Source organism: Vidua macroura, chromosome 1, assembly GCF_024509145.1.
Source record: "Vidua macroura isolate BioBank_ID:100142 chromosome 1, ASM2450914v1, whole genome shotgun sequence".
NCBI lineage: Eukaryota > Metazoa > Chordata > Aves > Passeriformes > Viduidae > Vidua > Vidua macroura.
Genome location: NC_071571.1, coordinates 18,499,345 through 18,517,110, shown reverse-complemented (window position 1 = coordinate 18,517,110; position 17,766 = coordinate 18,499,345). Strand labels below are relative to the sequence as shown.

Below are 17,766 nucleotides of genomic sequence, written 5' to 3'. Positions count from 1 at the left end.
GGTGCGCCAACAGCAACGGCAAGGAAATAATGAAAAGGACAATTCTGACATCCAAACAAAAATTCAATTCACCAGCCCTTCAAAGAAAGAGACCACATCAAAGCCAAGTTCACATGAGGGCCAGATGCAGTGAAAACCAACCTTGTTTCAATGATTTTTCAGGTCCTGACATTAAAGGTGATGGCCTGTGGCTGATTTGGCACCAGTTCAGTAAAGTTCACAGTGCTGTCCCTGTGGAATGCCTTGGATGACAAAGCAGCCCAGGCCCCTCCACAGGTCCCTGGCAGCCAAGCTGCTGAGCTCTCCAAGTGTGTTGGGAACTGTTCTGGGCTCAGTGTCATGAAAGCAGGCACAGACTAAAGGTGCTGCGTTCAGAAGATTTTTTTACCAAAACCCCACTTTACTCGCAACAATGACAACAAAACTTATGGCTTACAGAAGCCAACTAATTCTGGATCACCTACATCTGAAAACCTGCTTTTATCAACTTTACCCATTGAAGCTGTGTTAGCAGGCACAATTCATTCAGCAGTAGCACTGCTGTGACATTTAAACTGACCAGTTTTCTGATGCCTGTTTTTCATAAGCTGCACTAAAATCTTACTGTTGGGTTTGCCTAAAGGAGAAGTCTTCACTGTTCCTGTTGTCTTCATGTAGGTCCCATAATCTTACAAAGAGGTCACATTGCAAAATCTTTCCAGAAACATCTTCCATCTTTTTTTTTTAAATTAGTTCAAACACTGAGAACTGTAAAGTTGAGATTACTATAGTCCAAACATCTACATTTACAAAAGGACACTGCAGAAGAGCATCCGCTAGTCTTTCCTATAGAACTTAACAGACTAAATGAGAGCACTTCACAGCATCTCAATCATACTCTACTTACTCACTTGTGTATGGTTGTCAGGATCCTCTAGCTTGGCATTGGATTTTATCCTCAGCATGGTAAGGGAATATTGCCCTCCCTGTCTCATCTGCTTCAAACAACTCCTTTCCATAGTGTTCTGCCCATGCCATCAGCAAAGATGAACAAAGATGCTGAAAGTAGGTTTAAATCAGGCACATTCAAGTGCAAGTCAGAGTGTAGAACCTACAGCACAGACTGTCTCTAGGACTGAACACAAAATTACAGTGCAAAAGCACTGCTGAGCTACAGCTCAAAACTGCCCAGGAAAGAAAATGTATTTTGCTAGCAGGCAAATATTAACATTACTTACAGGAAATCTGCTAGATTCTGTGCTAGAACAAAAGTTGGAAGAAGTTGCTTAAATCCCAAGTCTTGAGTGACCTTGATTTTCAGGGACAGAAAGTTTTAAAAAAACAAGCTCTGGTAGTGGGTAACAGACCCATGAGAAAACAAAGCCTGGCTACATTCTTCTACTTCTCTGGTGAGCACCATGTCTGACCTCAGTCACCACAGACTAAAGATACTGATAAACTGGCTGTGTCATCATCCACAAAACACCTGGCAACCCAGAGAGGACCCTGAGAGGCTCTGAAGGTCTTGGACTCTTACCCAGGCCTCCTTCCTCCCTACTGCCAAACACTAAAGCTAAAACTAGAGGTGGGCCAGCTCCTTTGGCCCTTGAAAAACTGAACATGAACATTCACTGGATGCACCCTGGACGAAGCCTTCACTACCCCGCTCCATGAGGGATGGCTCCCAGATGGGGATCTGAGCATCTGGCTGCAGAGCTCAGATCCACTGCTATAGGGCGCTGATGCACATTCCCCATCCCAGACCTTCAGTTCCAAAGGACCCAGCAGTGCTATGCAAAACCTTCCCAGTACTTCATGCTGAGACAGTTGGGCCTGTCACCAATCCCCGGTGCAGTACCACTGTGCAAGAGGCCAGCGCATTCCTCTTGCCTGCCTCTGCTTTCAGGAAGGCTCAGTCTTCAAGCAGCAAGGATGCAATCCATCCAATTCCTTTCCATCCAGGCATAAGCAACACCTGTGATTAGACAGACATCCACCTCTTCAGGTATTCAATCCGACAGGTATGACAGCATGGCATGTTCAACCTTTGCCCATCCTTAAACATCTTTAGGTAAACTGGATTTGTCAGGAGCAGTGTTTTAAGTTTCTCGGTGTGAATGGTTTTACAAACAAACAGACCAAAAAATTCTTAAAAATTCTTACCAGTCAGCAGTGCTTCTCCTTCTTCCTTTGACCCCTGTGCAGAAAGGCTGTGGTGGAGGGAAGCGGAAGGTGTTGGGAGGCAGCGTGTGACTATTGCCACACACCGCTGGGATGTGGGCAGTCTTGAGCAGGTGCTCACCTCCAGCAATAAAGGTGTCAAGAGTCATCCCAAGTCCTTGTTACAGTTGCCATGGATTTTTTAGCCCTGACACCTAACTAAGCTATTTCTCACTCCAAACTGAGCACATTGTTATTCTTCACAGCCACAGCAGATACCTTACCGTTCCATATGGATCACATCAGGGAAACAGATCATGCAACTGCACAGCTCTCTTTTACATACCTGGAAGATTTTTCTCTCCCTCTAGTCTAGAGCAAATATCAACAATACCTTCCTAGCAAATCGGGCAATGCAAACACTGGATCATGCTCTCTGCTCTCTTCTGGATGCTCTACATCTCAAAGTGTGATACAATGAACCAGGAACACCATCCGAGGCAAAGTCTTATAAATCCAGAGTGGAAAAGAAAGATGATCCTCTTCTCCTCCTTAAACTCTTCCATTATTTGCTTTCTCTTTTAGAAACTGCAGAAATTATCCCATTACCAGTCTATTTTTTTCATGAACAGTACATCTCCATTTTCTCATATGCTACCCCAGCTCCACCCATTAATTTTCACCAATTCACTTTGCCATTTTAGCAGCTTTTCTTTGCAGCCATTTCAACTACCTTGCTTTACATCTCATCATCTCTCACTGAGTGTTCTGGATGACTAAAAGCTTTTGAAAGCTAAGTTTTCCTGATGTCTCTGGAAAATACCTCACTTGATCTCACTAAGATTCTTCCTTCAAAGTAGCACAGAACTCCTGTTCCATTGATTAGCACCCAGATCACAGCTTCTAAATATCTTTAACTTCCAGTGCAGTTACGCTGTGAAGTGCTCTGTGAAAAAAAAAAAATTCAATGCATTATTTTGTATCTGGCTCTCTTTCCATATCATTACTTCTACCAACTAAGATTTTTTTAATATGAGACAAAAAAAAAAAAAAGCTCCAATTGGAAAAGGAACGCGTATGGAACACTGTTATATTCCCTAAATACTTGGCCTTTAAAGTTTTATGGGAATGGGATGAAATATTGTGAAGTGCTGATCTGACAGAATGAGCACAATTGGCAGTTACTGGGGAAATCAGCAGTGGAAAATGACAGGAAGTTAACAAGAGACTTTCAGCCACCAAGTTTTGATTTGGAGTTCAGATACATGATTTTCTGAGTTTTCATTTTGATTAAAGCTCAAAAATTTTTTAGAATCCTGGTATTAAATCACAATTTGAATGGTAAATAATGCTTTAAAAATGCAAGTCCTTAATGTTTCTTGTAATAGACTCTCATCATTGCTCTGATTTATTGCTGTCATTTACAGCCCATTTAGTACCCTTTGTTCCAGCATTTTAAGCTGTTAACAATTCTGGAAAAGTTATACAAAATAAAATTACAAGTATGGAATAATATAACCCTAATTACCTATTATTCAAATTGAATCCAGGGTATACAACCATCCCCAAAATGAGAACTCTTAGCCCAAGAATGTTAGCCATACTGTACTTAAAACATGGTCCTGAAGTACCTTATCTCTTAATTTCTAATTAAAACATGAAAGCCTTTAGTGTTTTTACCCATTTCGACTTTAATGAATCAACCATGCTATCAAATATCACTGCAGGGTTGGCGAAAAAAAGGTATTATATTGCAGGTGCATATAAATATATGTGGAAGTTAATATTAGAAATACTACTTAATTTAAAATATTACTAGATGCTTATAAGAATAAGGTATTTATAAGCACAGGGTCTTGGATTTAGAGGTGCAAGAAAGAAAAATGTATTTTTAGTACAGTGTTTCATTACTCTCGTGCTTGCTTAATTCTATCTTCCAAAACAAATGTAAGTTATTTGTATATCCACTGGCTGCAAACCTACCAGATTCAGTATGTGATTATCACAGGAGGTTTTCCTGAAGCTCTGCTCACTTTTAGACACTGTTATCACACATCTACACAAGCAGCTCTTCAATACAAACACACAATTCTTCAACACACAAACCAGGTAAGATGGTATAAGATTTATTAATATTTTCTTTTACTAAGGCACATGACATATAGAAATACTGAGGTACAAAAATGCAGTTTCCTGCATATGAGATTTAAAACCCCATTTTGACAAAGATGAACTACATCTCTTCTTGCTCACAACATTCAGCTTTTAGCCATTTTTTTCTTTTGTACCAGTTCAACAAGCAACTTGTATCTTGCTATACAGTCCTCCTGAAAGGAAACACAAAAGTGTTATTCAAAGATTGATATTTTAGAACCGCTTTAACTCTATACATGCTACTTTATTCTAGAAGTAGAGCTGTGTTCCGGGGGTTGTGTAGGGGTTTTTGTTTGTTTGGGTCTGGTTTTGTTTGTAGGGTTTTTTTGTTGTGGGGTTTTTGTTGGGTTTTTTCTTGGTTGGTTGTTTTCTTGTTGTTTTGAAGTTGCACACTGAATTTGAGAAGGGGAATCTACATCTAGTGAAGAGAGGATTAGAAAAATGAACTTGCAATTTATATTTCTTAGTGGCTCATTTATCTGTTTGAAGAGCGCACAAACCCAAGAAACAGTTGCCAGTACTTCTTGACAATGACTGCAAGAGCAATTATGGAACAGCTGAATTGCAGTGTCTACTTAGAACAGTTACTATGGCGTGAGCCACACTGCAGGCAGGTTAAGCTGAGCCTTCAAGTTCACTAATGTGGCACCAGAAACTGCAGAACAGCTTCTGAGCCAGAGAGACACCCAAATCCTTCCCCATGCACTTCCTGCTCCTTCACTGTTTTTGGCACAAATATTACAGGGCTTTTCTGCAGCTACAATGGCTGAAGCAAGCAAACTAAGCTATCACAACTATTAGGAAATCTAGTACACACCATCTGTATCAATGACAATTAATGCTATTTTTAAAAGTTATACTTACAAAAAGAACATTAGATAGATTACTGAGCATTTAATACTTGCAGATGGATTAGTTATTTTGTTTGTTCATTGAGAGGGGTTGAGAAAGATATTGTGAAAGTGTAAGCAAAGCAGCTCATCAACATTTGGTTACTAACTTTGAATCAAAATTTGTCTTAAAATTTAATTTTGTCCTGCAACTGAAGATCTGAAAGGCAGAGGAGAGGCAGGTATTTCAAATGAAGCAGGAGTTATTTCAATATTTTCTGTGTTAGATTTTCTGTGTCAGCTTGTTAGCTGACATAAATGAAAAAATGTTTTAAATAAAGCAACAAATGTGACAGTGACGCTCTTTAGGTCACCTGAGTCTGGACTGAGAGGCCAAGTAAAGGCCTCACCTTTCTATGTGGACCCTCATTCTTAAAGTAATCATAAATTGGTAGCAAATATGTTTCCCCTCAATTGATACTATAGTTCAATCAAAACAAGTCATACCTTGCTTTTTCCAGGAACACATTTTGCTATTTTATCCCAGCGATCTGATGTTCCCTTTGGATACTGCTGCAAGGCCATTTCAAGAAGTTTCTGTTGATTTTGAGTCCACGGTTCTTCTGGTGCACGGCTTTTCTCCCTTCTTCTGCTTTCATCATCACTCTCTTCCTCTCGCTCAGTGCTATCAAAATCTTTCTGACGTCTCCCTCTGCCCTTCTCTTCTGGTACCTCTTTTGTTGCCAGCAGAGCCATTTCAGGTGCTTTGACAATTTTTCGTCTTCGGTGTCTAGTTTCACTTGCTATGGTCTCCTTTGGATCTGTCTGGGTATCCATCTGCTCTGATATAAGATTGTAGTTCCCCTCCTCCTCCACCTCCTCCTCCCTTTCTCGCTGGGTGATTATGTGATCCGGCAGATTCATGTTGACTTTGAAATTTTTGGAATTGTGTGCCAGCGTTTTAAGCTCCGAGAGCCTAATGATACCTGTTAGAAGCACTGCTGTTACACTTCTGAAATAGTAAAACACCTCACAAACAAGCAGAGAACTGCCCACAAATTAAAGGTTCTCAGAATAGTGCAGAGTGGACAAAAAGCTCTTCTGGACTGACAGCTTAAGAAAAACAAAACTGAGAAATCAAGGCATTCATTTGATCATCAAGGTGATGAACTTTGCCAATTAGGAGCTTATCTGACCTACAGGAAATGCTACTGAATTCCCACACTCATATGAACAAAAGAGTTCAACCTGAACAAATGACCAAACCCCACACTAAATAGAATAAGAAAGCCCGGCAGGATGTATCTAAAGGAACTGTTCCCTCAGAATACCCAGCAGTTCTTTTTTCTCAAAGCAAGGCAAGGTTGCAAAAATCTCTGCAGAGCAGACTCTGAAAGGCACAGCTATCACCCAAACCCAGTCATTTTCAGAAGCACACACCTGGTGTATATGTAACAGAATCCTTCACCTGTTTGGCTTTCAGGGTAACCTGCAAGAAAACAACAAAAATGAAGGACTATTAAAAAATTTAGTCATTGGAGCTATTGAAGAATTCATTATTAGCTTACCACAAACACCTACATTGAAGACACAATAAGTATGGTGAGGCTGTGGTTCTTTGGCTGCCTTTGCTCATATGTGGAGTTCAAACTGGCTTAAACTAACCTTCTAGATTTTTTCGTTCTAAATCATTCCTGGCTTATTAAAATAATATAAGTGATGCTATACATTTCTATTACTATCACCATAATACACTACATTTGATACTCAAATTGTATTTTCTTTTCTTGTTAAACCTTAATTTTCTGGCCTAAAAATACCACAAGGATGGGGGAAAAGAACCAAATGAGTTATCTTCTATATATTAGTTTCTCAATACTGAATAAAACAACAGCGTGACCCGCATAGGTCCGGATGATGGAGCACACAAGTAGACAGTCCCCAAATGAAAGGTAACAGTTTGACTGCCAAAGATCAGTAAAGACACCTCCTAAGTCCTGGTACTGCAGCAAAAGTTATTACTGATAGTCCAGAGGATAGAGAACTGCTTGATTCAGCCTCTCTGTGTATACAGAAATCTCTGTCCTGGGAGAAAAATAACACTAATTTTAGCATTTTTGGATTTTTTTAGAGTAAAAAGTGATTGTTTCAAAATTTGTTCTGTTTGTAAGCAAACAAACAGCCTTTCTCCCCACCCAGAACAAGGAGCTTCCTCATCCCAAATTTCTAGACTTCAGATAATAAGCCAGGCTTCACTTAAGATTCTTTAATTATTTAGCATCCTTGTTATATAAAATGACCACAGAATTATAGAATGGCTTGGGTTGAAAGGGACCTTAAGGATCATGTGGTTCCAACCCTCCTGCCATGAAGACACCTTCCACTGGACCAACTAAACCTTGAATACTTCCAGGCATCCATGACTTCTCTGGGCAACCTTTTCCAGTACACCACCACCCTCACAGAAAAAAAATTTCTTCCTAATAGCTCATCTAAACGAACTTCCTGTCAGTTAAAGCCATTGCCTCTTGTCTGATCACTACAGGCACTTGCAAAAAGTCCCCCTCCAGCTCTCTGTAGCTCCTTTTAGATAGCAGCCTACAGCCTCAAACTCAGGTACCACAAAAAAAACAACAACAAAAAAATCTTAAAATATAGTACTCAAAGAATTATACAATCTTTTTAATTGCTGAAGATGTTTTATAAATACCAGATAAAAATGTCTTTTTTTTCTTTTTGAATGTGAGGACTTTATTAAGAAGCCAGAAATTGAAATCAAGTAGTCTGAACCACTCAAATCAAACTTAAAACATGAACAGGCGAGACACTGAATCGAACTTGATACTACATAGGATGGGTTCCCTGTGTTCCCTGCTCTCTGAACCTGGGACCTCAGATCTTAATGTCCATTAGTGTAAGGTGTGTGGTAGTGTGCTGCTCAGACCAAGAATAAAAAATACATCACTTACAAAGTCAGGAATTCCTCTGTGTGGGATTTAGCCACAATAGGTGTCATTTAGGCCTCCTGAGCCACAGCACAAACTTCTGCTATTTTAGCTACCTAATGTTAACAACAACAATTATCCCTACTCAGAGCAGCACTAGAGAGCAAACCTGCCAGAGGGTTGTAAAGCCATTTGCTGTGAGAAGACTTAAAGATTAAGATTCAGGATTTTTGTTCTATGACAAGATTCATAAGTGAGCACCTCAATAGTTAAAATACCTTGGTACCATCTGCTTCTAGTCTGGTCTGTTTGGTTCCTCCCACCCACCTTTCTGCCCACAGAATTGCAGCAGTTTGCTGTAAAAATAGGCTGGTGCTGGATCTCCTTAAGGAAATGACAGCAAGACTTAACAAGGCAAAGTGGTCTATTTTCCCTACAAATTAAGCCTCATTTTCTGGGATGATTAAGTTCAAATGAAAACTCTGTGAACAATGAAATCCCAACTCTAATTAACCAAAACCTTTATCCAGAGGTAGACATCTGGCACAGAAAACTCCAGTTTCTACTGTTGCAGTAAAATAAAGTTTTAATTGTTCAAAGAAAAATGTCAGAATACTGTAATATGAACAGATATTTTAAGTGGCACTAACAGTTCTGGGACTCTGTGATCCCAATTTTGGAACAATAGAAGGGATCTTCCTTGAAAACCAAGATCCATTAATAGAAATTACTTTCCTTAAAACAATTATATTCTAAAATAATCACAATTAAAATGTTTGTGTTCCATCTTTTAGCAGTGTCTCTACAGTACTAATGATTTAAAAGGTGGAGAGGAACAGAAGCCATTCTTGACTGCTGAACAGAATGGATCCTTAGTGGTGTCCTGCTATGCATCTCTTAAATAGAAATCATGTTATATAAACTGGATTATAATAGATTATTTTCAAAAGAGGAGAAGAATTTGCCATGCAAACAAGTAGCTTTTAGAGCTTCCTGCAATGATGCAGTGGATTCATTGTAAATATGACAAGGCCCTATCTATCTTTGTGTAGTCCAAGAAAGCTGTCTCTAAACCATTTTGCTATCTTTAAAGTAGGTCTTTCAGAGATTTACAGCCTGCTCATAAGGACATGAAGGCAAGAAAAAGAGCGCCGAAAAGATTCCCTGAATAAAACAGAACAGAATGAATTGCCAGCAAAGACAGGTACCATGAGCTGCTGCCTCAGTGCCAACTGAGTTCAGTTTTCTCTCTTTTGAACCTCTGATGTTTTCAGAGGTCAGCAATTACCATTTTATTCTTTCAAGCTGACACTACACGTGCAACACAAACTTTGCTTTGGAAGACAGGTGTCCCCAAATTCAGTTAGTGTATGTATCCCATCATAGATATAAATTTTGCTGCATATTACATCTATTTGGACTGGAATCTAAACCATACCTCTCCATTTGACCAGTGAAGGATTTTGGCTTATTCCCAGATCCTGACTGCATTTAGTATTTCCCCTTACATGCAGAAAATTCAGGAGTAACAGTCTTTCCATAGGTTATCTTATGTTAGCCAACTTCACTCACTATAGCTTGGTGAAACCAAGTATTAAGTTACTCCATTCATCACATCTAATAATTCCAAGACTTTATCTTTTGAAGGCTTTAGTATATTTGTTCATATTTTGATGGACTTTCAATTTGAACATTCACCAGGTAAGCTGGAAATAACAACTATGTGTATGGTTTAGATACTGAAAATCTACTATTTCAAACATCGAACAAGCACGTTCAGTTGATGTAAGTTTGACAACTCATCAAGCTTCCCACAGCTTTACTATCATCATTTACAGGTTACAGGGGAAGATTATTTGTCTATTATTATTTTTGTCAGCTTTCTTCTTCACACAGAAGTCCTTTTCCAGGTATGTACAGTTCATGTTTACTCCAGCTCTTTTCACTGAGAGTTCTGGTATCACTTATTTAGCCTTCAGATTTATGTGTCCATCAGCCTCAACTGTCATTGTCATTCCACATGCTGACACAGGGCAAGAATCGTTAACATGTCAGTATTAAACTGCTGAGGATTATTAGGAATCCAGCCTATGGAACATCTGAAATTGTATTTCGATTTGATCTGTTGGAGTTTAATCATTGTTCTTGCCACTCAAATCTGCAGACTCTTCTGTTGCCCATTCCTTCATGCTTTTTGACATCCTTAATGCCAACTTAAATTTCCTCTCCAGGTGTGAATAGTGTTACTTACTAGCTAGTTCCTAATTGATTCATAAAAAATTGACTAAGTTATGCAACATAAGTTGCTCCATTGCTTTCTCTACTCAATTACTTATCAAAGCTTGCTTATATGATATTATTTCTTTTTCATTAGTTAACAGATAACATACTTGGAAAAACTTTTTCAAAGTATGAAGCAGTTGTAGAATACTCTCTTTTAGTTATTACTGCTATTTGTTCCTGCATAATGCTTTAAGATTACAGTTTTCATGTATATTAAATTATGAGTTTTATCCTGACTGTGAGAAGGTGTGCTAAAAGCCTGCTGTTACTGACAACAGCTTTCACCAGAGTATTAGCCAACCCCCTTAAGAAATCCTGGGTCTGGGGACACCTTAAATAATATGGATCAAGTCTGTGAAATTGATTTAAAACAGAAGACAGAAGATCTCATATTCCTGCAAGTATTTGTACTGCTGAACAGACACACTGCATTATTTTATAGGAATCAACTTTAAATGTTGTAGTCCACCAGGGATAACAGAAGTCACAAATAAAGTCAGGTAATATCATGCACAGTGAAACAGATTTCCTTAGACAGATAAAGATGACAAAAAAACCTGGATGCAAGCAATCAAATTGCTGGAGTAGAAATCAAACTACTTTACTATGGGACCTACAGAAAGAAACCACAGGAACAATTTGCTTCTGAGAACTCCCTTCTGAACTCAGTTTCAATAGCTCTTCAGCTATAAAAAGATTCTATCAAAAGCAAGTGGGATTAGTGGGATGATTTTATGTGATGAAAGCCAGACAGAGTTGGTTTCCTCCTGTACTGCTAACAATTAGTCCAGATCACAAAGACTAGTTGCTACTTAACAAGACACCTAGCAGTAAAAGCATTCCTCATCATGACCATCCAGATGTTAACTCTCCTATTACCCTGGACACCTGCCACCTCTTTCTGATGGGACAATTGATACTTCAGAGATATATAGGGGAAAAAAATCTGAATCAGCTTTAAAAACTCTCAGATGCATAGGCAAAAGCAAATTTTGCTATCACATGAATGAGAGGGTACTTTTCACCCTGCAGGGAAGGCAGACATAAAAAAAGCACAGAACTATGACACACCTAGAGGGGAAAGTGTGTAAAGTCAGGTACAGTGATCCTACTGGTGCTAAACAGAGAGACAGAACCCTTTTGCAGAAGATGAAGAGCAATTCCCCATTCTCATAGCAGCAGCCACTGGCCCAGCAGCTCAGCTGAGCCCTCCAGCACTGCCCCCAGCCCAGCTCCGCCAATGTGCCACCAAAGCCTTCACCATTCGCTGTCTCCTGGGAATCTTCTGTGGGCAACAACCTACCTTCTATCCTTCTCTAGGATAGCATTTTGATTAGCATTGCAGCAGATAGTCACAGAAGTACAAACCTCTTGGGTTCTAATGATATTTTAAGAAAATAATGTGGGATTTGTAGAGGAAGAAAATCTACATCTCTTGGCTTTCTAAATCTCTTCTTGCAAAGGAGGATGACGTTATTGGTGCTACTGAACACCGCATAGTCTGGTAACATTTTTTGTTACTCTCAACATCTTCCTGAGCAGAAGTTCTCTAAGTATTTCCTAAAGATGTAATGGTTTCTCAGCATTAACTATCAGAAATTTGCTCTGCCAGTAGCAGTCTACTGCACCCAGCTGTTCTCTTCCTGCATGCTCCCCATCTAGTTATGTCATGAAAAAAATGCCAAGATGTGTGGAATTATGGAAAAAAACATTGTGGGGACAGCCTGTCAATACTTGAGGTTACTATAAAGCAGTAAGACATTTCTTGAATCTTTAAGGCTAATTTGAGTTGTAATCACGTTTTTTCCTACAAGGGAAAGCCAGATACAGAAGGATTTTAATGCCTTTGTGGCTTTGTCAAAGTAGTAGGTTTTTACAGATCTAACCTTCCAGAACCACACAGAATAACTTGCCAAATTTAAAGTTCTCTTCTTATAACCAAAATACTACCTGCTGCGCTGAATTTTCTTCCAATCTAGACCTAAACAGCTTTTTTTCTGTTACTAACAGAAAAAAACTAACAGAAAAAAAACCTGTTACTAACAGGAAAAATGGCTACAACTGTATCAAGCACTGTTTGACTCAAGTTGGACAATGATAATGACCCATTCTTTTATTTCCATGTGACTCAAAATTTGTTGCTTTATACACTGACTTCCATTTTAGACATTAAAAGAGCTTCTAAAATGGTCTTTCAGTTTTACCAGATTGTGGAAACTTCAAATCCTGACACATTGAGCCAAATCATTCTCCATTTTCCAAGTATCCTCATTTGCAACTTACAAGACCACTTGAAGTAAGTATTTCAAATCAGACATATCTTTGTTTTCGCACTGCTTGTAACAGTTAGCTTAGTAGAGTGTTACAAACTTTCCCAAAAGTTGGTAATGTGACAAATCTCAAGCCACTGTGTAGGTTAAATTTGATACTAATACAGCTAATGAGTATTTTAAGGACAATATTCTTGAAAGAACTACAAAACATGTTATGAACTTTACTGAATTTGCTTAGAACCACCAGTTGCAGCCAGCAACAATACAATTTTATTATACTTATGGACTTAGAAGCCATGATTCTGAACTTTGCTACTGCAACAGAAATCCCCAAAACAGCCAAAAGTTTTATTACGAGGCAGTTTAAGATGTGGCCTGCAAAAAAGGCAAATTTTACCTAAATCAGCAGATGTAGAACTTTCTCCAGTTTAAGTCCCCAAACAGTTAATTCAAAGCAGCAAAAAAATTGCTCCTTTCTTCAGGTCACAACAGGAAGAACTTTGCAATTAGACTTGTGATAATGCTGGAGGCTTCATACTGTGCTTTTTTTTTTTTTGTCAGTTACAATCCATGAGAGCATTTTTAGCTCTATCCTATGGGCACTCATGCAGGAAAGGAGTTTGACCCTAATGCCCACTGCAACAACTACTTGGACATCTTATTTTGTTATTGATGATGCAAAATGCATTACCCTTTTTGACAGTCAGAAATTTGAATTCTGCAATGAAATTCAAACCCAGCTCACCGTGAGCTTTGTGAGACATTACATTAATTTATGCCACTCTATAAAAAGTTGGAGCATCATTGGCTTAACCCCTTCACAAGCCATCTATTTGGACCAAAAATTGCTGTTCCACTGCCTTCTGTAAAAAGAACTTTTTCCTTTAAGTGAAAAGAATGCTCTGGTCATGCTTTATGAGATGAAAATTAATTTTGTTTGTAAGAGGCATTGTTCTGCCAATCTTGTAAAAACGGCAGGGACAACTGTAGAAGTGCACAGGATAAAACTGTACAGTGAGAGTGCTGTGAACAGCAACCACCTCTTCCTCCCTCCAAGTATCAACAGAATCACTCTGGTGTGTCTGTGGGATTAGACACGTGTTTTGAAGCCTTCACTGTCAGATTGAGGGGTCTACATGACCTATATATTATCTAAACCCCATCTCAGATATTCATAACCTCTCCTGGACCTCGATCTAGGCCTTTATACTTCAATAAACAGCTGGGAGAGCTACTGATTACATAAAAATGCAAACTGCTAAGGGTGAGTGTTTCAGAATATCCACAACTGGATTGCACTCTGAGTTAACACAGACACAGTACACAAAATGAAATGTAGAACAGTCTTAGGAAAACAGTTCATCTCCAGAAGCAAAAGACCTAATAAATTAATGACCTTTAACATATGGACCATTTCTCATATAGATGTTTTTTTTTGTTGGCAAAGTAATGAGCTTGCATTTGTCAAAAATAAGAAATCTATTTTACAATGGCATATGAACCGTAATGAGTATGAACTCAGTCAGACTTCCAGGCTAAAACTGTTGCTCGGGCATACAAGAGATATCACAAAATATGCACCCACGCCCCCAAACCTTATGCTTTCAGGTTTTCATGGTAATTCAGAATGTCTGCCACCTGGCTATTGTTTTGCTGTCTACCTCAGTGTTCTTCTATACAAGCAGCAAATCCCAATCAGTCTGTTTTTGCAACACAAATGCATGAGATTAGTGACTGCAGGAGCAAACAGAATCAGTTTAAATCCTGTAAGACAAGTGAATGATATTACTTCACAAGTATGAAATCTGAGATCTCTTTGCCTTTAATTTAAAAAACCTGTACCTAATAATCACATTAAAGTCTGTTTGGCATGCCAGACAGCTTTTACTTCCTCTATTATTTTTACAATTTGAACGTCCTTTGTAGTTACTGAAATTAATTTATGCCTTTCAGCAAATATTTTTTTAAAACTTTTTATCTATAAAGGTTGGTATTGTCAAGTACAATATACTTTTATAATTTCACATCTAAGTGCTTTTTCTCAATTTTTGAATTCAGCAAAAGCTGACAATCATTACTATAAATCTTCATAAGGCTTAGCATTTGTCAAATCAAACAATATCATTTTTGCAGAAATAATAGTATTGCAACTCCACTCCATTCATTATTTATACTATGTTGTAGAGTGTTCACAGTGCTTAGGAAATTCAAACATAACTTTTTTATTTTGTTTTAAAAGGTCAATTATTTCCTTAAGTATTGGCAGACAGGAATGAGAACTAACCCTGGAGCAACAAATTCAGCAAGGAAAATGGGTCAAAGAACAGATGTTCGGAGGATGACAGAGAGCAGTGGTACAGGTAACCAGGTCAGCAGGCAGGAATCCTGATTAGAGTTAACTGAACTCCATTTCCCTTTCATAATCAAAATGCTTGAAAACCTAATTTACAATAACAGCCAATTGCAATAAAAATTACTTTAAAAGCTGCAGAAGCTTTCAGTTGTGAAAGCAGTAAGATTTCATTATACTAAGCCAGCTGAAAACCATCTTTATAGGAAAAGATTGCTAAATTCCCTATATGCACATATTGAAGTGACAATTAGCAATTTAAATAATTCAAATAATTAAACATACTGATAAAGTGAGCACAACTTAACCTCATCTATTTTGGGTCGATTATTCATTGGCTGTTAAAAGATGTCTTCCCAAAGAGAGACAAGATAAACATTTACCATGACAGAAGTTAAAGTAGTAACCCTTCCTCCAGTATGTCTGCACCAGAGCTACAAGCTTACCCTTGCTCTGAGGTGAAAAGCACAGGAATATGCTGCAAAGATATTTATGCTAGTATCACATGAGGCAGCATAAATAAAAACAGTAGAGCTGAATTAGCTCAGGGGCACTACAGCATGGATGTAGTTGTTCATTGCTGGATTTTGGCTGGCACTTTCCCAGCAGCCTGCATCACACCAGGTGGATGTACTTGTTTGGACAGGGAATCTGCTAGACATACCCATATAATGGGCCTTGCAGTAATCCTTATTTGATTTGGGAATCCTTATTTGTGCTTTGGGAAATAATTAATAAACTAAATGTCTACAAAACATGAACTTGAAAAGTAGTAGACAAGAAAAACACTGAAGGAACACTATTAGGAATTACTGAATTTAAGAAGTCAAGCTAAGGTATATTCAGTGATTACTGACCAACTGTGGTGACTATCTGGCTTTAATTCTACATTTTTAAAAGTGAATTCACACATGCTTCCAATTGTAGGGAAAGTTTTTTTCCTCCCCTTTCCCTCCCAGATAGCTTGCACTTGCTAGTGTAATCACAGACCATATGAAGAGAAGGACCTAACCTCAGGCAGAACCACTATACTGATGTTTCTTGCAGATGTTTGTGTAATCTGTTCTTAAAGGCCCACAAATGCAGAGACTCCACAGCAGTTTATTCCACTGCTTTATCATCTCCATTCTAATTCTTCATCCTTCAATGTCTAATTCTGCAGCCTCTGATTAAATTTGAGGCAAAAACTTCTTGCCCTGTAAGACTAATACAGTGGACAAGACCCTTCCTCATTATGGTTTTCTTTTTATGTAGCTGAATACTTCCTATATTCTCAGAGGTTTTTTTGTTTTGTTTTGGTTTTTTTTTTTTTTTTTTTTTTTTTGTTTTGTTTTGTTTTTGGGGTTTTTTTTAGTTCAACAATATGAATTCCTTCACAATCTTCCCTTGTAGATAACATTTTAGGGACCTATTATTCTTATCTGGACTCTTTCTATCAAACCACATGTTTAAGTGCAATACTGAAAACTAGACACAAACTAAAGATGCAGTAAGTTAAAACAACATCAGAACACTCCCAAGTCACTGCTTCACACTGCCTAAAAATTGCAAGTGGAAACACAATTGGACGTAGTAGGAATTTATTTCTTTAAAAAAAGAAGAATAAATTTAAGACAGAATTTCTTTGGGGTAGTTAGAGGGGGTGAATTTCATTGAGGCTCTTCTGATATATATGAATGGTTTCAGTTTATTCTTTAAAAAAATTTGAGGTTTTTTTCTAACTTTTTTTTTCTGAGGAAGAAAGCTTTGAGACAGAAGCAACAATGGAGACAGCATTTTGGACTGGATTACTCTGAGCTATTTTTATGAATACCTATTTAGCTAATCTACTATTAAATAAGGTCTGAATCCATAAAATCACTTAGAAGCAAGCACACTGTACCTTATCGATCCCTTCTATCATAATTCTCTAACTATGAAAGGAAAACCAAGCCTTACTGCTCTTGATGCTTTGCAGGAAAAGAAAGAAGCAGACACTAATCTCAAGTTCTTACAAAGTATTTCCTATACTAGAAAATGTTAGAAAACCAAATTCAAATCCGTCCTTGAATGTTTTTCTTTTTCAAGACGTAGTACATTTGCTAGATAATACATACTTCAAAGCTTCTCTGGCTTGACTCCTGTTAAACCAGCTGTAAGCAAGGCATTCCCAACACCTACCTACCAGCTACCTACACAAGCTGTTTCAAAGCAGCACCTTGTACACCAGAACTTATCTCCTTGCCCTGCTCCCAGCAGAAAGAGGGAACAGCTGTTTGGGCAGCAAATGCTGCATGCACATGCAAACACCTTTTTTGCTGCAGACAAACTTAACAACCCAGAAGTTTCTCCTGCAGCTTTACCATAACATTTCTTATCTAATTATGGTAATGCCCAAACAAAACAAGAGTCCTTGCTGTAAATTTAGATTCTATGTTATCTTCAAGAAATATACAGGATAAGTTGTACATCTTATTGAATAATGAAATCTTACTGAATGGATATATCTGAAGCAGTTTCCAGTTTCACCATTTCTAGTACCGTTGCAGTAACAATCTGAGACCCAAATAAGTTCCCATGAAGCTTTTGTTTAAAACATTCATTTTGTAAAATACTCGTTTCTGTTTCCTCATAATACCTAATTGCTGCAATTCTGTGTAATGCAGTGATAAAAGTAGCAGGACCTCTAATAATTAGTTTGTGACCTAGCATTAGCAGCAGTTGAAAATTTTTAGAGAAGCAAAAACTTGTGTGGAAAGTAATTACATTAATCATATAGCTGGAGGTTACTAGAAGTAAAAAGGATTACACTC

At 38.1% G+C, this 17,766-nt stretch overlaps 1 protein-coding gene across 1 annotated transcript in view; it reads right to left on the bottom strand.

Annotated features, from left to right (window-relative positions):
- Positions 1 to 4,249: 4,249 nt before the first annotated feature.
- Positions 4,250 to 17,766, bottom strand: part of DNAJC1 (DnaJ heat shock protein family (Hsp40) member C1) — a 108,585-nt gene continuing 95,068 nt past the window's right edge. The window contains exons 10-12 of the mRNA XM_053995035.1: positions 6,564 to 6,612; positions 5,631 to 6,109; positions 4,250 to 4,466 (exon numbers count right to left, since the gene is read on the bottom strand). Coding sequence (XP_053851010.1) covers positions 4,398 to 4,466; positions 5,631 to 6,109; positions 6,564 to 6,612 — 597 coding nt within the window. The 3' untranslated portion in view covers positions 4,250 to 4,397. The remainder of the gene's footprint in view (positions 4,467 to 5,630; positions 6,110 to 6,563; positions 6,613 to 17,766) is intronic.